Below are 23,806 nucleotides of genomic sequence, written 5' to 3' on the forward strand. Positions count from 1 at the left end.
TTCTGTGCATTCTTTTGTTTTGTTTGCATTTGCATGCAGCACTTGCTGATTTGGTTCGTTGTAAGTTGGCTTAGATGTTGTCCATGCTGATCAGCCTGGCTTGGAAATCAGGGCAAACTATTGCCGCCACATGCAAATTGTGAAAGTTTGTAACTGCGATTGCGAGTGTGAGAGTTTTGCCAAATGCCCAATGGAGCAGCTAGAGCTAATCAACTCAGCAGCAGTCTAGGCAAATTGATTGATGCCGAATCCTGTTCGCAATTGAGTTTACGTGCTCAAGGTGCAGTGGAATTATAGTTCATTTGAATTAATTTATTTTAATGCATTTTAGTTTGAATTAACTTTTACAAAATATTTCTTTATTTTACGTCCGCTTTGCTCAAATGCTACTTTACTGCAGTTAGTTAATCTCTAGTCTCCAACAGGTGCAGCTCATAAATAAACATGCATATAAGTTTATATATATATATTCATTACCATTAGCTATTTACAGCAAACAGGCGCTGACTGATCCATAAATATATCGTTGCTTGTTTGAAGTTAAAAAGTAAAGCAAAATTTAAAGCGTTGCCACTTTGGCAGCCTGACGCTATGAGCCATGTTGGCCAGGTTATGGTTATGGGCAACAATGCGACAGCAGCACTTGATATAAGCCACAGCACTTTTGGCCAACAGCAGCAGTTAGCAACGTTCATACGTTTTTTTGTTTTGTCTTGTTTGAGTTATTTTACGAGTTTTATTGGCTTTTATTGGCAACGAGATTTGAATTTTTCAAAACGACACTTATGCAGTGCAGAGGCCACGGCTGCTGTTGCTTGTGGCAGGCTAATCGTTGATGTTGCTGCTGCTGCTGCCGTCGCGTAGTTAGTCATTTTTTATTGTCGTTGTCCTGCTGCCTGCAGCTCTAACAGGTGTCGTCCTGTTCCTGGCTATGCCTTGCATACATATATGATTGCTCACATAACTTACACACTGATTGCGGTTTTATGGTTAAACTTTTTATACAGAGCATGGGTTGCTTACTTTATAGACTAAAGATAAGCGCACAAACTGCTAATTAAGCTCTGCCTAATGTTGAAAACATCAAATGTGCAAAAAAAAAAAAAGAGCCCATTGAATTTAGCTTGCAACTGCCATTCAAAGTGTGCCGCATAATGGGGCAGTCAGCACCGCAGACAGACAACTTGCTAATTTTCATGCGCCATTTAAAGTGAGGGAGCAGCGACATAAAACGCCCACTTTGCAGCTTCTCCTTTCTTTTTATTTTTTTTGTCTTTGTCGCCGCATCACGAATTCACTTGACAACTCTTTTATTTTTTGTTTGTTGACTGTGTAATGCGGCAAGTTGTCAGCCTGCTTGCAACTACTTAAAATTCAGTGCTAGGCATAAACATACTTGACTAAGCCAGTCAACAATGCCAAGTCAAAGAGAGAAAAAACAAAATCACACTGCGCTTTAACGATACGTCTGAGATTAGCGCAGCTAAAATGGCCAAAGCAATTAATTTGAACACTTAAAATGAATGGGGACTAAATGTCAATATAGCTGGCAGCTTATTCAGCAGTCATTAACATATCATATAATAATAGCAAACAATAGCATAGCTAACATTACGCAGAGCTATAAAAAAAACTCAACGGAACAGCGAGAATGTCACACTGATAATGATGGAATATTCCATCATGCACGTGCTAGTCCTCGCTCATATCTTAACATAACAGCGAGCGTGAGATTATGTTAACGCACTCAAAAGGTAACGCGGGATAATCCTCGCCCACACCTTAAAATAACAGCGGGAGAGAGATTATATTAATGCACTCACAATCAGATGTTAACATGCGATAAGCCTCGCTCACAGCCTAACATAACAGCGAGAGTATCAGTCTGTTAATGCACTACACTGTTATCATGGGCTCGCTTACCTGTTAAACGTTTAGCTGGCGTGCGTGGGTAGCGTGATTATGAGAGCGTACCGACGATTTGGCGGGATTGTTGATAACATTTCGCGCTGCTTTTAACATAAGTAAAACCGTGCGCTCTGATCATTAAGCAAACAGCAGCCAGAGGAGAAGGACGTGCATTATCAGCTGCGATGTAAGTAGAAATGCGTGCTATGGGAAAAACTTGTAATAATTTAATCATGCTGCTTCTTATACACATATGTACATACGTATGTTTAACTGCTCTTAAGCACAAGTTAATATGTTAGAAGACGCAATAAAATTCTTATTGAAGCACAAAGTACTTTACGGTTTGCTCAAGCAAAAAGAAATTTACGTAGCTCATTTAAGCGCTTGTTTTGTTAGCAAATGCAATAATAACCACAATAAAAATGCACATAATAAAGAAATACTCATATATGTACATTATTAGGGCCGCAGCCAGCGGCAACAAAGCAAAGCAAAGCCAAGACAAACAAACAATAATATCCTTCATATAAAATAGAAAAAACAAGGCTACGCAAATGGTGGGATGTGGGACGTGTGGGTGCTGCCAAGACAGCACAACGGATGTACAAATTGCAAAGCATAATTCAAATTGTTTGACTTTTTTTTTGACAATGGCTGTGCTAGTTGCCCACGCCATTCACATATGTGGCAAGTGCTTTTATCTTGGCATATGCATGTGGCGCCACAACGCCTGCTGCTGGGCTTTAAGCTGCAGCTTCAGTTTAAAGTTGAGCCGCCGCCGCACCACGCTGCGTATGAGTCACATTAATTAGTCGTAAATGGCAGCTAGAGCGCTTAAAAAGCAATTAAATGTGATTAGCATAAGTTGTGCGCTGCAGTTTAGACAGATTTTAGGCGCCAATTCAAAAAGCGCACAATGCATATCGACTGCGGTTGCTGCTGCTGCCGCTTCTGGTTTTTTGGCAGAGTTTGCAAAGCTCAGCATTTGACTTAATTAGTTGGCCAACGCTCCCATTAGAGCAGGGCGTGGGCTGTAGGAAAAACTATGAATTTATTTGACACTTGAATAAATGCGGTTTTTGCGGCAGCGCCAAACGACAACGAAAAATGCCAGCCCATATTTTTACCAATGGCAGCCAAACCTTTGCTCCAAACGTTTCGACAGGGTGTCGACATACTGGATGGCCAGGCGGCGTTAGCGCTGCCCTGATGCTGATATATAACCCCATGTCTTGTCATCGCACATTTGCTTTGCTCAGTGCCGCATCGCACATTTCCGTTTCCTGATTTTCTTACTTACAACAGCGCTTGCCCCACGGGGCGTATGTGTGTTGTACTTAGCGTTTACTAAAATGCCATTTTTGCCGCTCTAATTTATGATTGTGTGCGTTAAGTATGTGCCCCATGCCACAAACTGTGTCTGGTGCCTGGTTGAGACAATGAACAATTGAGCGAATGCATGAATGAATGTCTAAGCCAAAAGGCCATGATGTCATTTGCCAACAGCGTCCTTGCATTAGCATAAATCACAAAAATTTAAATACAAATAAGTTAAAATGCTTAGAAAAATGTAAAGCTTAAAAGAATTTAAGTAAAGTTCATTGAATCGCAATTACAATTAAAATTAAATGCTGATTAATGCAAATAGCTAAGAACGACCTTTACCAAGTTATAAATCCAGCCCATGTCCATTAATAGAATAACTGTGTTAATTAAACTATTTGGAAGCTGAGCAACCATCAATTGACAAATTTAACGAGCCGTCGTTCGCTTATGTCTAAAAATCCAATTGTAATTGTAAATTCGATTTTGTGACAATTGACAAGTAAGGCAAGTAAAATGACAAGCCAAACACCTCGCACTGTTTTGAATTGTTAATCAGTAAATTAATATTCTGCACAAGCGTTTAACAATTAAAAGCAGCGTACAGCTCAATACGCCGTAGTAGCGCCACAGTCGATAAAAGTACGCCGAGTGCGTTGGCTCAATAAAATGTTTGCTTGGATCTATAGCTTTCTAGCATTTGTGGGTGGTTATGCGCTGTTGTGTTATCTCTACGAGCAGCTGAGAACACCCTGGATATTGCTGAGAGAAAGTGGTGACCATGCGCCAAGCCTAAGGCATCGTTTTGGCTCCTGGGCGGCCATAACAGGCAGCAGCGATGGCATTGGCAAGGCTTATGCCAAGGAGCTGGCACGTCAGGGCATCAATGTGGTGCTGATAGCTAGAAATGAGCAGAAGCTGCAAGCAGTGGCAGCAGAAATAGGCAAGTAATCTAATTAATTAAAGTAAAATTTATTAAATATGTGCTTTGCAGCTGAGGAGTGCAATGTGCAGACCAAAATAATTGTAGCTGACTTTACGCAAGGTGTGCAGATCTATAAGCATATTGAAGAGGAGCTCAAGGATCTGCCCTTAGCTATACTTGGTAAGTTAAGCGCTTAAATAAAAAATGATTTTATTTAATGTTTGCTTGCTTCGCAGTCAACAATGTGGGCATGGGCATGCCTGGCAATCTAATCAAATACAGCAGCGAGCAAGTGCAGCAACTGCTCGAGACCAATGTGCTGGCTGTTTCGCATCTTTCACATTATTTTCTGCAACATTTACGCGCTAGCAAAATCAAAGGCGCGCTAGTCAATGTTAGCTCTGGCACTGAGCTACAGCCTGTGCCCTATGCTGCGCTTTATGCTGCCTCTAAAGCCTTTACGCGCAGCTTTACCTTGGCGCTGCAGTGGGAGGCAGCACGTCATGGAATTCTGGTGCAATTGCTGTCGCCCAACTTTGTCGTTACCAAAATCAACAATTACTCCAAGCGCGTTATGCAAGGTGGACTCTTCATACCCACACCTGAGCAATATGCGCGCTCTGCCGTGGCGCAGCTACGCGCTGCTGTGGATGCAACTCCGGGATACTTTTGGCATCACATTCAAAATGCAGCAATGACTGCATTTCCCTGGCGTTTGCGCTTAACTTTAGCTCAGCTGTTCTTTAGCAAACTAACTGATAAGCAGCATAATTAAATTTTTAAATATATAAATTTTTGTTTATAATTATTAAATATGCAGCAGCATTTTTACATTTATATATTAGTGAACTCGCTATCAACTTTCAGGCAGCAGCGCTAGCGCTTGGTGTGTGTCTTGGCTTATAGCGCGCGTTTGTGTCTCGGCTAAATTTAGCCTTTTAGCTTTCTTGTAAAAATCAATAATTGCTGTTGCACTAAACTTTTAGTATATGTTTGTTGTTTGACGCGTTGAGTAGTTTGTTTTTTAAGCAGTTAATATTTGTAAAATAAATTAAAATTCAACTTAGCTTAAGGTAATTATATTTATGGCCACTTATATGCAAAATTATATACATACATTAGCTTTGCCAGCGGAAATACACAAAGTTTACACAAATCTCTGTCATTTCCTTAAATGAATTAATTATTTTTAGCTTTGCGCATTTGCCAAGCTTACAGTTTTGTAAACAAATTGTTATATATTAAAATTTGGCATTTTACATAGCTATTATTTACTCAGAACAAACTTACTCTATTTTATTTTATTTTATTTTGAAATGCGCCTACTTTTGAACTCTAACAATTAACACCATTAAATTGTCATAATTAACATGACAACTGTTCAAGTTTAGTTTATAGCGTGCAGTAAATTATTTTTGCATCTCGACCCTTTTTATTACAAACAATTAGCTGTAGGTCAATTAAACAATTGTCACAAGTGAAAGACACTTGAGCGTAGAGAGTCTTGCACCGTGATTAAATGCCGCATAATTTGGCGTGTCAGCCGGTAATTTGGTAAGCTTCGCACCCAAAAGCATTTACAACAATTCAACAGCAAGAGAGACCAACCACAAAAACATAAACTTTATGAAGTAATGAAGCGGCTAACGAGCGGCAATTCTCTGTTGCTGCTGCAGCTTGTAAAAAGCCCCAAAAAATATAAACACATACATATATGATCGGCTCGATTAGTGTATTGCCTGCAAAGCGGCTGGCTTCAGTTTAAAGTTTTCGTTTTTCCAACGCTCAGTGCGTGATTGAAGCTTGAAGCGGCTGCTTGTGCCGCCACCAAAATAAATAAAGACTAAAGTGCAATACAAAATAAATTTCGTTAAGTGTAACAATTGCTTGCGCTCTTTCCGCTCTTTCACTCCAACTATGCTGATAATTTCCGAGTGTTCTTTGCCATAGAGTGCTGGCGTGCTTATCAATATATAGTGACTATATAAGACTCTTTGCATTTCAATAAACATGCAGCCCACATTGGAACTAAGCATTTACACATTGCTACGCATGGCGTTCATATGGCAGCTCATTTCCCTGGCCATTTACTTGGTCGGCACCTTGACCATTGCGGCCTTTCTCTACGACAATTTTAAATCGCTCATCAGTATTATTAAGGCCTTACTGGAGCCGTACTTTCAGCCACAATTGCCGCAGACTTTATTGGATAAATTTGGAAAATGGGCAGGTGAGTCGCAAGTCGAAATCAATTAACATAACACTAGCTATTTGTTTCTATTGTGATCTTTGTGCTTTGGCCACAGACAGTGCTTGAAATATTTGTGCAAACAAAGCTAAGAAATTGCTTAGAACGTATTGCTGCTTATTTTATAATTATAAAATTATGAAAATTATTTGCGCATGTTCATGCTGAGTAGCAACCCACAATTTTCATAATTTACTATAAAGAAATTCTCTAATTATTGCTGCCAGCTAATCACGAAATTTTCAAACAATAATCTGTGTTTAAATTAAAGAATTACGCTATCAATATTTGTTGAATTAACAGCTGATAAGCTCTAACAGCTTTTTAAACTTAAAATGCTTGTAAAGTTAAAAGTCAAATGATTAAATTAGCGCAATTACAATTCAACTGTCGCAGTTTAATATAAATTAAGCTAAAGTCTAAACTGCACATTTATGAACTTTAAATTAGCCGTAATATAATAAAGCAGGCAACTTTATTTACTCTTTTGTTTAATTAGCAAACAACAGTTGGAGTAGCAGCTGCCAATTGTTTGCGCTGCACAAATTTAGATTTGGCAATCTGACCAGCAACAGCTACAACTTGGCTTTAAGCAACTTGCCAACAGTTGGCGCCTGTGCTCAACAGTTGCGCAGTCGCAGTCGAGATTGTTGCATGCTCATTGCAACAGCAACAGCAACACCGACAACAACACAAGCTTGTTTCTGTTACCTGTGTGCCACTTTTATTGGTATTTATATTTGCTTTGAGTTCCGCAGTGGCAGCCAAAATGCCGTTAAAGCCAACAGCAACAAGCCCTTTTCTTAAACAATTAGCAGTGGCATGCTAACTTTTTACATCAACTTGAGCTGCTTAACTATAACTATGTATCAACTTTCATATTTTTAGTTATCACTGGTGCCACCGATGGCATTGGCAAGGAATATGCCAAGGAGCTGGCACGCCAAGGTCTCAACCTGGTGCTCATCTCACGCACCAAGGAGAAGCTTATAGCAGTTACCAATGAAATAGGTAAAAAATACACAAGGCTTTAATTTTCGGTTTGTTTGTTATTTAAACTGGATCTACAACTTTCACAGAGAGCGAGCACAAGGTGAAGACTAAGTGGATAGCTGTGGATTTTGCCAAGGGACGTGAAGCCTACGAGCAGATCGAAAAGGAATTGGCAGGCATTGAAGTGGGCATATTGGGTAAGTACACAGCGAGAAAAAAACAAGTAAACAATAATTTTATAAAATTCACGTATTGAAGACACAAGCTACACAGCGAGAGTTTATACACACTAAAATATTTAAAACAAATTTAAATGTCAAAACTCTACAGAAAAAATTGTTCAAAAATAAATAGGAAATGAATATAGTTACAAGACACTGCGAGAAAAAGTTGCTTGCAGCAAATGATCAATAATAATAATAATAGATATAAACTTAAAATGTTTTAAAATATTTAAAATGAATAAAATTACAAAATACACAGCTAGAAAATAATCGAAAAATTATGCTGCTTTTAAAAACAATTTTTTAATAATTTTTAATTCATGCTATACACAAATTTTGGCACAGTGTATAATGCTAAAGGGCGTTGCCGCAACATAAACAAACTTATCAACATTAGCTACACTTAAATATAAACAACAACTAGTCTACTCTAGTCATTGTCAACAACAGTAGCCGCTATGCCCACAACAAAAACAATTAAAATTAGCGTTTTATACATTACTGTTTCATTATTTTCGTTTGTCAATGTCATTGACAAAAAGCCGAGACAAGGTAGCGCATAATTACAACTTCAACTCTTTGACGGACATTGGCGTATTTTGAAGTAAATCTTCAAGTACATTGAAACAATTAAATCTGCTTCAAATTTTATGCCAAACGCTTTGACGCGCTTCAGCAATTCACATTTTGTTTAGCTAAGCATTTGATAAGCATCTTCATTCATTGCAGTTAATAATGTGGGCCGCATGTATGACTATCCTGATACACTCGACATGGTGCCCGAAGATCTCGTTTGGGAGATACTCATCATCAATGTTGGCGCCGCCACGATGCTCACACGCAAGATTGCGCCCCAGATGAAGGCGCGTCGCAAGGGCGCCATTGTCAACATTGGCTCCGGCTCCGAGCTGCAGCCCATGCCCAACATGGCGGTCTATGCAGCTACCAAAAAGTATATAACACACTTTACCCAAGCGCTGGAGCGCGAGCTGGCGGAGCACAATGTTACAGTTCAATTGATAATGCCGCTCTTTGTGCTCACCAAAATGAATGAGTACTCCAGCAGCGTTATGCGTGGTGGCATTTTGATTCCCACTGCCAGCAGCTTTGCCAAGTCGGCGGTGTTTACTTTGGGCAAGACGAGCACAACGACGGGCTTCTGGACTCATGGCTTGCAGGTGAGTGACCATTTTAGAAGTAACCGTATAAATTATGTAGCTAAATATATTAGACGTACATTAATGTTGCTTATATTTCAAATATTCCAATTATTTAACTAAATCAAATAATTTTTAATTGCACACGCATTTTTTGCTTTCTCTTTATAAAATTTTATAAGTTGCAAACCTTGTTCTAAATTTCAAAATTTTCAAACAGATTTTTTTTTGTTGGAAAATGTTCTTTGAAGTTTTTAACACAACAAATTTAAAAATATATTATATATAATTGTATATTTTATATAATTGTAAAGTAATGTTTGTGATTTTTTAAATTGCAAGCGTTTCAAGAGTTTTTTGACCGTAAATATTTTTATTCTTGCTTTTTGATCAATTGTAAAGTAATTAATTTGCAACACTTTCAAGTATTTTGATCTCATATATATCTCTCTCTTTGCCCCCTTTGCAGTACTTCTTCATGAAACTGGCGCCACTGCGTCTGCGCACATTGATTGCCCACGAACTGGGGCGCCGTCTAAGAATCGAGGCTTTGGAACAAAAGAATTACCACTTATGCTATACACATAAAAGTTGCATTTAGACACTTAAGGGGAAATCTTGTAAATATTGGCGCATAGTTTGTAAAATAAAAGCTCAACGTAAACCAAAAAACCGGCTGACAAAATCAATTTTTGCACAAACACGCGAAACGGATTGCACAACTCTCTTGTAATTGAAAGAGCTGCGAAACCGGTTGCCCAGGCGCGTGAAACTGTTGACCGTAAGACGGAAGACAAAAGCAGGCAAAGCACCACCCCACCAACCGCCACCCACTCCTCATCAGGCAAGCTGCCTCCCTCGCTTGAATGCATTGTGTTTGGCATTCAAATTCAATTCTTTTGGGGCTTAGAGACTTTAAAATTTTGTTGCAAGCACAAATGAACTTCAAAGTGCATTGGCTTTGGGTATTGCATTGGACCATATGCACTCATAAAGTAAATATTGAAAAAAATAACGGCATCAGCAAATGTGCTACTAAAAGAGAAATACAACGAACACAGCATCCTAAGATTGTGACTGTGTGCATGAGAGTTTGTTTGTTTTTTATTCCTGCAGTTTGTTGTTGTTATTGTTGTTGAGTTTTTTTTTTCTTTGCTGTTGTTATTTACAAAAAAAGTGTGTGCAGTTACTATATAAAGTTCTTAGTTATTATAGTGTGTTAAACAATGAAATAAACAATTTCAGCTGTGCCAATTGCATTGTTGTTGTTGTGCGTGTTGCTGTTGTTGTTGTTGCTGCAAGGCACACAAGCTATATACTGTACATCATGGTCTATAATTGTTAAATTAGTTAAAATTCCATTGCGAAACGATTTAGAACAAAATACAAAATTTATAAAATTCTTTTGATTAGCACAGATGACTGACAACGCCAACAGGCCATGGGAACTGCATTGCGCGTGCAACTGTAAAAATATAGAAAAAATTATTTATTAAGTATACGCCGGGTTGTGTTCAATTGCTTACCACGCTAGCTGGTCCATTCTTGCTGGCAAGCCCTCCAAAGTGAGCAGCTGTGCGCTACCTGCGGCGCTGACGTCATCTGCATGAAATTAAAATCGATTTAGCAATATATTTATAAACACATGTATTTATAATTAAATGCGTGCGCTGTTGGCCCAGTTCGATAAATTGCGAAAAGCGAAAATTTTAAAAAATACTTTCAGAATATTTTCTTGGCAGCCAAAATCGAATTTCAATTGCTGTACAAACTCAAGTGCTAAAAGACATAAACAATAGCCATCAGTAGACCACAAGGTTGTGTTGTCTTAAAAAAAAAACAGCGCCTTGACTTATATTTAGCTGCAGGGATTATAAATTAGCAGCTAAAAAATATAGTCAGAATATATATTTAAAAGTTTAGAATTTATGTATATATGCAGCTAATAAAAAGTCGTTGATTTTGGCCATTAAATTGTTTTAATTAATTGGCTGTGCAAAATTCTGAAATTTTTAATGCATTTTGCGGCACATAAAAAAAAAACAGCAAACTTTTGACAAAAATATTTCACAACTTTGTTTCGAAAATGATTTTAACGTGCTATATATATATATGTCTGTGTCTATATATTTCGAAATATTATTGACGCTTTTAGTGGGCCATGTCGCAAAGTTGACGTTAAAAAATAGACACGATATTTCTTGGAACATAATTTTGACTGTTGCTGTTGCCAGCTGCCAAGAATATTTTCCTAAATAATTTTTAATTGATTTGAAAACATGCTAACTAAATTAATGAATGCCATAAATATGTTTAGCAAGCGATTTTTGTTTTGTGAACTCACCTGACTTAGTGTACTATATAGAAATCCATTAAATGCTAGCAGCTTAAACGCGTAACGTGACTACGAAAAATCCTAAACATAAACAATTGAATCAAAATTCAACATGTAAGCATATCCTTGAACTATCCTTTAGCTATGATTAACATGATTTAGAAAGCGGCTTCGTAGAAGGCATAGAGCAGAAATAGCAAGAAGGCCAGAATCAGGAAGGTGGTGACCAAACTTTTAGCTTCATTCATTTTGTTTTATTGTTGTTGTTGTTGTTTGCTATGAATATGCAGAAGATACAGATACAGCAATTAATTAGTAATTACAGAACACATTTGTATATATCTATATATAGTTGAATTGAGACACGCACTTTGATCAGAATTTCTTTGGGGTCGATCGGCAAACCGTTCGTAGCAAATGGCACGCTAAAACTGAAAAACGCATCAACAAATTCTTCTCCACAAACTGGCCTACAATAAAATTTTTATCAAAGCTGCCAGCCGGGCAGCAGCACATTGGAATTATGACTATATGTATATAGACTATATATTAAAAATATGTATATATGTTGGCTTTGTATGGGTGTCCAGTTGTTGCGCATATTTTGAGGCAGCACAGCACACACTCGAGTCTGTGTGTATAGCTATATTGTTCAGTTATATATACTTGTTATATATATATGTGTTAGGTGCGTAGGTGGGCGTTGAAGCGCGTCACATGCCACATGTAGCGCATAAAGAATTTTTTCTTTTTTTGACAGCCTGCCTGCCTTCCATGCCTGTTTCTCCAAACTTATCTATTCAAAACTCATTGTTGTGCTCGAAAGTATTTTTTTGGTTTTTTAATTTGCATCTCGTGCGCTGTTTTTCAAAATATACATTGAACTAATTTCTCCAGTCAGGCTATAACATTAATGTGCTTTTGGGCACGTATGCCAAAATTTATTTACTTGCATAATAAATTTTCAACGATGTTTGTTTGTTTTTCTATGAAAACCAATGTAAATATAAAAACTTACCACTGCATTTCCCCACTCCATGCCGCTACAGCCCATCCACTATGTTGATCTACAACACAGCATAGATGATCCACAAAAAGAACAAGAGTATGGCCAAAATGCCAAAGGTGGTAAACAAATTCTGAGCTTCACTCATTTTAAGCTGCAAGTAAATAACATAAAAGATTATTAGTTAACATAAAACTAAGCACACAGCCTTGCTAAGGTCATGCTGTGATTAAAAATAAATAAATAGAAATAGAAATCAAATTAAAATTTTTCGCGCTGGCGCGTGAATAAATTTATTTGTGATAAACACATAAAATATGTTCATAAATTATAAAGGCACATATCATTTTGTTTCAAATTTAAGTAACATATATTTTATAGCACACACACAGGACACATTATTAAAGAAATTTTATCAAAAAATGTAGCTGCCAGACAAATTTCAAGTATATATGCTATATAGTTTTTTTTGTTTGATGTTTTGCATTTGGATTGAACGGATTTTTTCGTAATCTGTGTATATAGCTGGCATTAGTGTTGAAATTATTCCAGTTTTTAAAGATTGGAACAGTTCCAAATTATTTGCAATGAATTCATGTTGAGCACCAAACACTTTGTATGCGTCTTTGTCTTTGTATTTTACCTGCCCCATGCACTTACTTTGATTTTTTTTTATTTATTTCGCGGCACAAAATATTCTTTGCTACTAACTGGTGCAAGCCTTAGGCCCAACTAAAACCGATTTCCGCCGTAGCTCTACATCTATGCGAATTGCTTCTTGGAGACGCTAACACACACATAGATACTTGCATGAGTTTTTCCTGAAAAACAACAAGCGGTCGTCGTCGTCGCTACACAAAAGAGAAAAACTTGCGCTTGTCAAATGACAAGTGTATAAACTAAGTATATAGCTGTGTATATATCTTCGGAGGCATATCCATGAAGCAAATAAATTAATAGATATTTACGCCGATGTTATGGACAGTTTGCAAGCAGCCGCTGGCCTAAAAAAAATATTATTATAACAATAAACATATTTTTGCATATAATTTTATCTATGCTCAAATACTTTAGCCATGTCTGCAATTAAAATAAATAATATACTAACATCATTTATTTATTAATGCTGTGACGTTATTAATTGTCATCGAAATTTTTGTGGTTTTAGTAGTGCTTGTTAAACTTTTGCACTAAGCACTGTGATATATATTATATATATACTATATAGACAGCGCCCACACTTTCGTAAACAACAGCCTTAGGTCCAATGCCACTTTCACGCATAAAAAATAAGACTGCCAGTGACACTTGTCATTAACTCAATTTGACAATGCACTGCGCAAATGTTAGCAACAAGCACTAAAGTACAAAAATATAAAAAGATTATATATACATAAAGAATTGCTTAAAAATATATTGAGCATAATGACTTAAGTCATCAGCGCGCACACAATGCACAAAATATTTGTTTAATTGCGTTGAAAATTTAAAAGCAAAAAATTTACACAACTCTCGCATTCTGACAGGTAAACAAAGGAATTAATATTTATATTGTTTGAAAATTCCAAAATGTGTAAAATTAATATGTGAACAACTCTTGCCAAAAATTGTTTAAAATATATTTTAAAATAGAATGTACATAAATATTTGTTCAATTGTGAAATACGCTTTGACAAATTAAGCAAAAATAATGATAAATATATAAAAAAAAAAAAAATACAACGTATATTAATTTAAGAACTTTAAATAAAATATGCTGTAAATAAATTGTTGCTATTTAAATATAAGTATTTTAAATTAGTTATTAGCTTATTGTTTATTTTTATTTATATTTTACTTTTGTTAACAGTTGACCAAGCATTTGGCTGGAGGATTCATTGGCGCCTGCGCATCGCACTTAAAGGCTTCCTGGAACTCCAAGGTGTTCATAAATGCGCGATTAAGACGCGGTGCCAGAATCTCATCCTGACGATTGCACAGCTGCTGAGCCGCCGCATAGAAGAGCACGCGCTGCTCATCCAGGCCAAAGTACTGGAGCACAAACTGCTCGGCGAAGAGAAAACGCTCGCCCGCCAGCCAAAAGTGATAATCGCGCAGCGCGGCAAGAAAAGCGCGTTGGAAGCCATAAAATGCGGAGACCTCATGCGAGCTGAGTTGACGATAAAGAGCAGCCGAAGAGGGATCATAGAGCTGTTGGCTCTGCTGCTGCAGACAATCCAGAGCAGTATAGTAGCCATCGGTGTCTAGGAGCAGACGCGACAGTTGCCACAACTCCAAGCCTTGCGTGGCATAGTAATGATAAATGGGGCGATGCAAAGTGAGCAAAGCAAAGTGGAGAAAGTGACGTAGAAAGTAAGCGGGCTGTTGGACATCCTCCTCGTCGACAAAGGGAGACTCAAAGCTGTGACGCAGCTGAGCGCGACGCAGGCGCAAGAGATTGCTATAGAAGCTGCCGGCTGTGAACTGCACTTGACTGTAGTGCAGCGTGAGCTCAGTGAGATTAAGATAATGTTGAGCATGAGCTTGCAAGAGACGCGCAATTTGCAGCTCCTGCTGCTCCAGCTGCTTGGGCAGCAGATAGCCATACCAGTCGCGGCGGCTCAGCTGCGAACGGCGGCGCGTTTGGAAGCGTGTGGTATGCAACTGATACATAGCCAATGCCACATTGCGCTGCAGCTTTGGAGCAAACACATGCCACTGCCAATACTCAAGGTGCAGCAAGCGCTCAAACTCTTTGCTCAGCTGAAAGCAATCGTGGTAGGCCAACTTTTGTTGCAGCTGCCACAGCACATAGTTGGTAATAATGCGTGGCTCGGTTTGGCGCAGCACAAGCCAGGCCTGAGTTATGGCTGCCACATCCAGCGACAATTTGCGCGCTGCTGTCAGTTGCTCCGGCGTGAAATTTAGCTGCGCAAAGAAGCGCTGAAAGTAGTCCAGCGTATTGTCGTCCAGCTTAAGCGCATCGGAGCTAGAGCTGGCATCGTTGCCCAAGCTCTGCCCCAGCGGCAACTCGCCGCGCATGCCGCGACACAACATGCGTAGCTCATGCGCCAGTACATGCGACACCTGCTCATTTCTGTCCTTGAGCAACGTTGCCATGCTGTCTCTAAATCCTTGCAGCGTAGGACAAGGCAGCTCCGCCATGGGCGCCACATAGATAGTACCTGCTGCAAAGTAAATATGCAACAATGTAGGCAAACCATGCGCCGCCAGCTGCGCCGACAGCTCTATCCAATTCAGCTGCTCATCCAAATGCCTACGCCGCCACTGATGACGTAGATATGGCCACGCCTGCAACTGCTCTTGATGTGGCTGCAGCATGGGCAGCTGCAGCAGCAACTGCTGCCAATGCGTCAGCACCGGTTGCACGCTCAGCACATGCTGCACATTGCGCTGCTTGCACTCGCTGTAAAGTTGCCCCAACAGCTTGCCCGGCAACGTTTGAAAGCTGCCATGTTGCGCCTCAAAGAACTCCATGCGATCTTGCAGATTATATAGATACGGCGGTACTGCATCCTCCGACTGCTGCTGCTCAAACTGGCCACAAGCATGCGCATAGAAATCAACGCATGGCTCTATGCTCTCATTTCTTATTGCCACCATTTGCTGCAGATTACTTTTGTACAGCTGCGTAAAGAACTGCGCCGTTTCCGTTTCCTCTGTCGTTGTTGCCTCAATGCTGCTGCCACTTGCCACCAGCAGCACAAACAGCAACCACAACAACATGATTTTAATTATGCGCAAAAAACTGCGCCAATTTCCAAGTATTTCCGACTTGCAACTGATAAGCTTGAGCTACTGTAGAGCACTGAGCAGAGCTTCAAACGCTGAGGCCTGCAGCTGCAGGAGATTGTGTGAGAGATTCTTACTTACTATTTGCCACCTTGACCTTAAAGACTTACAAATTGTTTATTTTGCTTGCTTTTTACGAGTGAATTGCAAAAGAGATTAGAATTATTACTCATACGCACAGTGGAGCAATAGCAATAGTAATATTTATATACAATATAATATAAGTAAACATTCAAATTAATCTTATATTTAAATTTATTTTTTAAATATTAGAAAAAAATTATATTTTTAAAATTTATTAATTAAACATATATACAAAATGTTCATCATAAAATATTAAAAGTTCTTTTAAGATCGAACACAGTAAAGTACAAAAAGAAACGTATGAAAATATATTAGAGTAAAATTATTACGCATACGTACAGTGGCACGCTTTAAAATTATTGCGCACACTTTCAAATTAAACTAAAAACTTAATTTAAAGCTCAACATTTTTATGCGTATAACTATTTTTAAATAAAAAAAACTATAGCTTTAGTTTTTCATCACTTCTCAAATTATTTTAGCTGCAAATTGAAGTGCACTTGAACTTGCTCTACAAATATAACCAAAATTCCATTTGGGAACGCTGCCTACAAAATTTATAAAATTCTCTTTAAAGTATTTCATAATAATAAATTTGAAGACACTGTTTTAAAAACTAAAAACATTTTGAAACAGCAATGAACTTTTAACGCGTGTCAAATAATTCGCAAACGCTTCCATTAACTTGACAAGAAAGCGGAGCTAATAATAAACAAACGAGCGCGAGCTCCCACCAAAAACAGGCAAAAACACAGAAAGAAAGAAAGCAAACATTACACTATAATGAATTTCTAACATTTTTTGGGCTATATCACATTTTGACATTCCATGACGCTTGATGTGTGTTAAAGATTATTATTACCCCTGAAAATATAGACAAGACATATATGAACGCTTATGTGTATACAAATGCTATATATAAACAAATATCGTGGGCGTTATAGCCACACGCAGCGCGAAGCAGAGCAGAAGATTGAAAAGCTATGGAGGCAAATGCTCAATTGATGATGAGTAAATGGATAATTGCAAGTAATATATAAATCAAGTTGTTTTAGTTTATAAGCTTAATTAAGCAATGACAGCAGCACTTGGTAAACAATAACAAAGGCTAGCCAAATGGTAAATTGAGGTCTGTTGTTGGGGTCGGGAACTGCAAATAGCAAATCGCTTATCTTTGCGCCTTTTTGGCACAGCGCGTAAATAAAGCCAAGCGCGCACCATATAAAAGCTGAAGACGAAATGCGATTGCAGTTGCGGGTTTAGCTACGTGCGCCAGATAAAAATCGTGTTTAGGGTTTTCATTCATAAAAACACATTAAGCAACCTAAACACGTAGGCAAACATAGCTACAGGTGAGTGTAGCAGAGAGCGCTCTGAGAGCTTTGGTCACTTGCTACATAAATTCTCAGCGTTTTCACTTTTTTCTTGCTTCTCAACTCTCACTTTATAAACTTGAAGCTCAGCTGTAATTAATTGGCCAACATGTTATGGCTAAGTTAGCCGGCTTTCAGTTTCTCCTACATTTCCGCACAAAGCGTTGCCCGTAACGCTTGCAAAATGCATTCAGCAGCAGCGTATACGTTGCTACTTCTAAGTGAGTTGCAAGCCTCAACAGCGTCAAGCTCTTAGTAATCTTTTAACTTATTACAGCAGCCAGCAGCGTCTATGGCAACAAGACCTTTAACTTTATAACGCACCCAACACAGCTCGTAGAAGCTGCTACAGAAACTACAGCAATGAACACAACGCCAGCTGCAGCTGCTGCCAATCGTGATATCACCATAGGTCCTTGCAAGTGGGCAATAGGCAGACGCTGCCCAGATGCAGATATCAAATATTACATCTATACACGTCACAATATAATGGATCGACAGTGTCTGCATATAGCTGAAACTATGGATAAATCAAATCTCACCAGCTCATACTTTAATCCAAGACATCCAACCAAGATTCTTATACACGGCTACAACTCAGATATGTTTCTAAGCCCCGGCCTTGCCTGCACAAATGCGAGATGGTAATGCGCGTAAATTCAAACTGCAAATTTCCATATTAAATTTCTATTGCTACAGAATATCTAGCCAAAGATGACTACAACATTATCTATGTGGACTGGAGCGTCTTGTCGCCAGGACCTTGCTACATCAGCGCTGTGCATAATACGCGTCAAGCTGGTGCTTGTGCTGCACAGCTGGTGGAGCGGCTGGTGGAGTCTGGCAATACGGATATACACATCATAGGCTTCTCGCTGGGCGCTCAAGTGCCCAACTATATAGCGCGTAATTTAAACAACTTTAAGCTGCCACGCATTACAGGCTTGGATCCTGCCATGCCACTGTTTATCACAGCTGGCTTGAACGATAAGCTAGATCCTAGTGATGCGGACTTTGTGGATGTTATGCATACGAATGCCATGGTGCAGGGCAAGCTGGAGCGTTGTGGACATGTGGATTTTTATATGAATGGCGGCATCAATCAGCCAGGGTGCACTGGCTGGATGATAAGTAAGTCTATAAAATATTATTGGCTGCCACTATAAATGAATTGATTTACAGACGCATTTGCCTGCAGCCATCAGCGCGCTACGGCGTATTATCTGGAGTCTATACGCTCGCCCAAGGGCTTTTGGGGCTGGGCCTGCAGCAGTTATCTGTACTATCTGCTGGGCATGTGTCCACCTACAAATTTTCTGCTCGAAGCGGGTGACAATGTGCGCGCGGGCACACGTGGCATGTTCCTCATAGACACCAATGACACTTCGCCCTATGCGCTGGGCAAATGGACAGACTTACCTACGCTGGGCGTTAAGCGACCACGCCTACCTCAACCACTGCCACTGCAGTCTGTTGATCCGCTAATGCAGCACATTGATCAGTTTGGCAAGCTAGCAGGTAATTTTAATAATAAGCCGGATACAGCGCAAACATCGCAGCCCTATGAGCATTGGACTAGCTATAGTCCGCCTTTTATAGCGGAGAGCGCTAGCGATGATTCAGTGGAGGAGCAGGATAGTGTTGAGTTTGCAGAGGCAGAGCATAGAGAGCAGCTGCATCCAGCGTTCAACTGGTGGAGCTATAGACATAATTTGACAACCGGCATTATAGACAATGATATATTTGGCCTGCCTGTTGTTAATTAAGCGCGCACAGCCGACAGTAACAGACTCTATAATTGCAATTGCATTCCACTAAACTAAATAGAGCGCTTTACTTTTTTACAGCGTTTAAATTCCTTGCCCCCCTATTTACTAATCTATTGTCATTTATAGATTCATTGTATTTGTTAACAATCTTTTTTGCAATACAATCGCCTATTGTTGTTATTGTTGTTGTATAATAAGGTATATAATATTATAAATTGTAATAAATTGCCATATAATTAAAATTTGACTTGATGGGGCATAGAGTGGGCATAGTTGCATGTGGGTAATGTTTAGCATGGATAGGGGGATAGGAAAATGTTATAAATAAAACCACACACACGACACCAGCAGCAGTGTCCCCTTATGTTTGCATTGCGTCCAATTACTGGACTTATTGACCTTGGCTTCCAACCCGACACTCACATTCTCCGCACATCTCTTTGAGCTTAGGAATTAAATGCTTAATGCTGCGCCATGGGCTTACACCTTCTTCTTAACCTGACGTTTGGGGCGTGGCACTGGCGTAACAGGCGAAGCAGACGTAGCAGGCGAATCGGGTGACTCTGGCGTTTCTGCGGGGGCTTCTGTTTTTGTAACAACCGCTGACAACTCTTCCGAGGTTGCAGTTGCTGCTGCTGTTGCTGTTGATGTTGGTGATTGTGATTTTGCTGGCGATGGTGACTTTGCTCTTTTTGTTGTCGCCTCATCCAGCGGCTCTGTTTTGATGTCCACATCCATGCCCGCCTGCTCGTTGTCGCTGGTGCCAGACATGGGTGATGGCGGCGCACGCACTGCATCCGGATCATCATCCTCCTGCGCTGAAATATTTGTGCTGGCAGTCGCCTCCTCATCCTCTTCCTCCGCCTCCGTTACTGAAATATGATAGAGCTTCATTTCGTCATCCGATATGGGCACCGGCGCATTTGAGAGCGGATCACGTCCATTCAACGACTTGGGGAATGCAATCACATCGCGTATGGAACGCGCACGGCACATGAGGGCTATGAGGCGATCCAAACCCAAGGCAATGCCGCCATGTGGTGGGCAACCCGATTCCAGCGCACTCAGCAAATGTGACAAGTGATCGTGAGGAATCTTTAGCACTTGCTCCAAGATGAAATGCTGCATATCACGATCGTGTATGCGCATGGAACCGCCGCCAACCTCCTGACCATTCAATACCAAATCGTAGGCCTCGGAGCGTATGGTTTCCAGATTATCACAGCTGGTGGCAAACTTGTCCAAATCCTCAACCAGTGGCGCCGTAAATGGATGATGCACGCTCTCCAGCTGCTTGGTCTGTCTGTTGCGTTCAAAGAGTGGAAAGTCAATAACCCAAAGAAAACGATAGTCGTTAATCTTCTTGGCCTTGGCATTCTCCACCAGAAACTCGTGATAGTCCAAACGTATGCGACCCAAACAGTTGCGCTAAAAGGAGCAAACATTAATTAAAGTAATTGTAATGGATTACGCTGCACTTACCGCTTCCGTCTTGGAGCCTATGCATAGAAACAGCAAGTCATTCTCCTCCAGATCAAACTTTTCAATAACTTCATTCGCCACATCCAAGCCCAGCAGCTTTGTGAGACGCTCCTGCACATCCTTGTTTATATTAAACTTGCGCACAAACAGCGTGCCTGGAAAGGATTTGCTCAAGCTCTCGTAATGCTTTCTTGCTGCTCCATTCCAAAAGGCTTCGCTAGCACGCACCACAATAGCATAAGCGCTGAAATCTTCGCATTTCTCTTTGAAGTTCTCGCTCTTCTCGATAATTTCTGTGACATTGTTGAGCAGAAAGCCAAATCTCGTGTCCGGCTTGTCGCAGCCGTATTTCTCCATGGCCTCCTCGTAGGTAATACGACGGAAAGGCGTCTGCAATTTACCTAGATGCTTGGGCCACGAGTAGCGCAGCGTTTCCTCAATCAGCTGCATAATGTCATGCCTGCTGGTAAAGGACAGCTCAATGTCCAGCTGCGTAAACTCGGGCTGACGATCCGGGCGCGTGGCCTCATCGCGATAGCAACGCGCTACCTGAAAATAGCGATCGATGCTGCCGGACATGAGCATCTGTTTGAATTGCTGCGGACTCTGCACAAGTGAATAAAAGTGTCCAGCTTTGCGTGTGGGCACCACAAACTCCTGTGCGCCGCCAGGCGTGCGACGAAACAGCGTTGGAGTCTCCACTTCGACAAAGCCCAAGTAGTTTATCAAATATTCACGCATGCGCATAATAACTTGAGAGCGCAAGCGCAGATTGTGTTGCATATCGTTGAATCTCAAGTCCAAATAGCGATGAGTCAAGCGCAAACGCTCGCCAGCTCGATTAAACTTGCGTATCTCGAAGGGCAGATTCTTTTTAGCTGAATTTAATATGTCGATTTTGTCGGCCTCAATTTCCACATAGCCAGTATGCATTTTTGGGTTAACGGTAGCCGCCGGACGTGGAATAACAGTGCCCTCCACGCGCACAATAGACTCAATAGGCACGCCTGTCTCTGCGAAATCCTCCAGACCCTTGGTCCTATTCAAAATAAGCACCTGCGTCTGTCCGTAGGCATCGCGTAGTATAAAGAACTTGTTCATGCGTTGAAACTCCAGCCAGCCACAGATGACAACCTTCTCATTGATTTCATTGGACGTCAGTTCCCCACAATGGTGCGTGCGATCTGCAAATTTATTAATGTCCGCCACCTTGCGTTGCCGCTTCGATTCATCCGATGTTTGTGTAGCAGTTGGTACACGAGCATCGCTGCCATCCGCAGCATTATCACCGTTGTTGGCATTACTGCCAGCAGCAGCAGCTGCCTCCTCAGCCTCCAAATCATCTATGGAAAGCTTTTGCAGCTTTTCCTTGACCTTTAAAGGTCCTTCATAGGGATCATCGGGGTTCAAGACCTTGACGTTGGTAACGCTTACTTCTACCTCACCCGTTTCATATTTCTATTAGACAATTAAAGTTTAGAATTGAATACAAGACTTTAGCTAATCGTAACTTACCAAATTAATGTTTGCCTTTGGCCTGCCGAGCACTTTCCCCACAATTTGCACCACTGTCGCCTCGGGTGTAGACAAAAATGTGTCCATTAGCTATAAAAATATAACAAGTTATTATATACATCATAAATAATTAACAAACTCGAGTTTACCGCTGTATCATTGATCATAAGCTGCGTCTGCCCATAGCCATCCTTTAGCTGCAAGAACTTATTGTTCTTGGCTGAAGGTATCCAACCCACAAGCGTTACTGTCTTGCCTACATCCTCGCGCCGCAAATCATTGCAGGTCAGATCACGATTTTCAAAATATTTCAAAATGTTTTCATTCTCTGCAAAAAGTTCATGTTAATGAAAATATTAGTTACCAATTTAATTCAATATTTACTTGCAATCTTATACTCCGTGCTGGTTATGCCCAGATTGCTCTGTTGCTGCGCCATGGTGCTGTATGGTGCTGTAGGTGCGTTTGTCTCCCGCGCGCTTGGTGCCGCTCGCTGGAAAGTGTATGCTTAGTATATCCTGCACTTCCACCTCAACTTCACCAGTGGGCATTGTTTGATTGCACGAATTATGGGGCCTTCTCATCACTTGGCCCACAATAGTTAATGTTGTATTCTCTGGCATGTTATTCATGCGACGCGCCACACGTGGATGCTTATCCTCCAGCACCACCAGCTGACAGGCGCCGCCGTTGCGATCACGTAGCTCGGCAAAGCGATTTACGCGCTTCTTAATTAAACGGCCCTGAGAGCTCTACAAACATGCCACAGTGATGATTACGCAGCTCGCCACAGCTCTGACGCATCGGTTGTGGTGGCTGTGAATTCATGCTGAAGTTACTTGCCATGGCACTCATTAGCTGCATCAATTCGTTGCCAGAAATGTTCGGGCCCACTAAACAAATTAGAACAACAATCAGATTACGTCATACTGCATTTGGCGATTACTCACTGTTGAAGGGATTCGGCCCAGGGCCGAAATTGTCATTAAAGCCTCCACCTCCACCGCCGCCGCGATAATTGTCAAAATTGTCGTTATAGCCACCGCCGTAGCCTCCATTGCCACCTCCACCCCCACCACCACCTCCATAGTGCCCACCGCCGCCTCTACCACGATACCGCCCACTCATGATCTGTTTGAAGATAAACACATACGGATTTTTTTAGAGTTGGTCGCTCTGTTATTACCACAAACACGCACTTACGTGACTACAAACTGCTGCTGTTGTTGCCGGAACGGTATCGGCGTCAATAGGGCTGATGTCCAATTTATGTAGCGGCTCTTGTTTCGTTGATTTTGCACAAATATTAATCAACGTTTGTTTGCCCAATTGGTGCAGACGTTGCTGCCGGCGACAGAGTAAAATATTTCTGGAAATTAAATACATTTTTTATTTAAAAGAGGTAGGCCTGATATAATTTTCCTCTATCCGAAGCACGAGCATTGCGCACACACACACACTGAAGTCGCTCACATGTATACATACATATGCATACGTGCGTGCGAATCGTTCCCGGCGTCGCGAAAACACCGACGAGCTATTGACAAATATGCAATAGTTATATGCGTTTACCTCAATAGTATTGCTGATTTTAAGGACGCAATTATGATAACACTAAACTACACGGTACACGAATTAAAATTCTTAAAAAATTGAAGCAATAAACGCT

At 40.5% G+C, this 23,806-nt stretch overlaps 5 protein-coding genes and 1 long non-coding RNA gene across 6 annotated transcripts; 3 read left to right on the plus strand and 3 right to left on the minus strand.

Moving 5' to 3' along the window:
• The first annotated feature begins 3,740 nt into the window (after positions 1-3,740).
• Positions 3,741-4,949, plus strand: LOC108607730 (inactive hydroxysteroid dehydrogenase-like protein 1). The gene is made up of 3 exons (XM_017998754.1): positions 3,741-4,177; positions 4,229-4,339; positions 4,396-4,949. The coding sequence occupies exons 1-3, from the start codon at positions 3,904-3,906 to the stop codon at positions 4,932-4,934; spliced, it is 924 nt and encodes a 307-aa protein (XP_017854243.1). The 5' UTR covers positions 3,741-3,903; the 3' UTR covers positions 4,935-4,949.
• A 1,032-nt stretch (positions 4,950-5,981) lies between these two features.
• On the plus strand, positions 5,982-9,721 carry LOC108607728 (inactive hydroxysteroid dehydrogenase-like protein 1). Its single transcript, XM_017998752.2, has 5 exons — positions 5,982-6,389; positions 7,296-7,418; positions 7,487-7,597; positions 8,354-8,802; positions 9,251-9,721. The coding sequence occupies exons 1-5, from the start codon at positions 6,170-6,172 to the stop codon at positions 9,380-9,382; spliced, it is 1,035 nt and encodes a 344-aa protein (XP_017854241.2). The 5' UTR covers positions 5,982-6,169; the 3' UTR covers positions 9,383-9,721.
• Positions 9,722-10,097: 376 nt separating this feature from the next.
• LOC108607734 lies at positions 10,098-12,885 on the minus strand. Its single transcript, XR_001915516.1, has 5 exons — positions 12,783-12,885; positions 12,135-12,276; positions 11,126-11,392; positions 10,308-10,383; positions 10,098-10,246 (listed from the first exon to the last, which is right to left on the minus strand). It is a non-coding gene; the product is annotated as an uncharacterized LOC108607734 (long non-coding RNA).
• A 1,079-nt stretch (positions 12,886-13,964) lies between these two features.
• Positions 13,965-16,043, minus strand: LOC108594742. The gene has a single exon (XM_017979884.2). It carries the CDS (start codon positions 15,846-15,848, stop codon positions 13,965-13,967), a length of 1,884 nt encoding a protein of 627 aa, XP_017835373.1. The 5' UTR covers positions 15,849-16,043.
• A 1,691-nt stretch (positions 16,044-17,734) lies between these two features.
• On the plus strand, positions 17,735-19,226 carry LOC108594731 (phospholipase A1 member A). Its single transcript, XM_017979872.2, is given in 4 exon segments — positions 17,735-17,989; positions 17,991-18,015; positions 18,071-18,502; positions 18,554-19,226. Coding segments are annotated over 4 exon segments (1,296 nt in total). The 3' UTR covers positions 19,138-19,226.
• An 88-nt stretch (positions 19,227-19,314) lies between these two features.
• LOC108594208 (aspartate--tRNA ligase, mitochondrial) lies at positions 19,315-23,571 on the minus strand. Its single transcript, XM_017979313.2, is given in 9 exon segments — positions 19,315-20,568; positions 20,623-22,080; positions 22,138-22,227; positions 22,287-22,465; positions 22,522-22,585; positions 22,587-22,880; positions 22,882-23,030; positions 23,088-23,268; positions 23,341-23,571. Coding segments are annotated over 9 exon segments (3,546 nt in total). The 5' UTR covers positions 23,524-23,571; the 3' UTR covers positions 19,315-19,620.
• Between the last annotated feature and the right edge of the window lie 235 nt (positions 23,572-23,806).

Source organism: Drosophila busckii, chromosome 2L (genome assembly GCF_011750605.1).
Source record: "Drosophila busckii strain San Diego stock center, stock number 13000-0081.31 chromosome 2L, ASM1175060v1, whole genome shotgun sequence".
Classification (NCBI taxonomy): Eukaryota; Metazoa; Arthropoda; class Insecta; order Diptera; family Drosophilidae; genus Drosophila; species Drosophila busckii.

What these genes read in the sequence shown, in the direction of transcription:
- LOC108607730 (XM_017998754.1), top strand. Translation starts at nt 3,904, where the DNA reads ATGTTTGCTTGGATCTATAGCTTTCTAGCATTTGTGGGTGGTTATGCG. An exon ending in AGCAGTGGCAGCAGAAATAG is followed by an intron (nt 4,178 to 4,228) that starts GCAAGTAATCTA and finishes TGTGCTTTGCAG; the next exon opens with CTGAGGAGTGCAATGTGCAG. An exon ending in TCTGCCCTTAGCTATACTTG is followed by an intron (nt 4,340 to 4,395) that starts GTAAGTTAAGCG and finishes CTTGCTTCGCAG; the next exon opens with TCAACAATGTGGGCATGGGC.
- LOC108607728 (XM_017998752.2), top strand. Translation starts at nt 6,170, where the DNA reads ATGCAGCCCACATTGGAACTAAGCATTTACACATTGCTACGCATGGCG. An exon ending in CATTGAAGTGGGCATATTGG is followed by an intron (nt 7,598 to 8,353) that starts GTAAGTACACAG and finishes CATTCATTGCAG; the next exon opens with TTAATAATGTGGGCCGCATG. An exon ending in TCTGGACTCATGGCTTGCAG is followed by an intron (nt 8,803 to 9,250) that starts GTGAGTGACCAT and finishes CCCCCTTTGCAG; the next exon opens with TACTTCTTCATGAAACTGGC.
- LOC108594742 (XM_017979884.2), bottom strand. Translation starts at nt 15,848, where the DNA reads ATGTTGTTGTGGTTGCTGTTTGTGCTGCTGGTGGCAAGTGGCAGCAGC.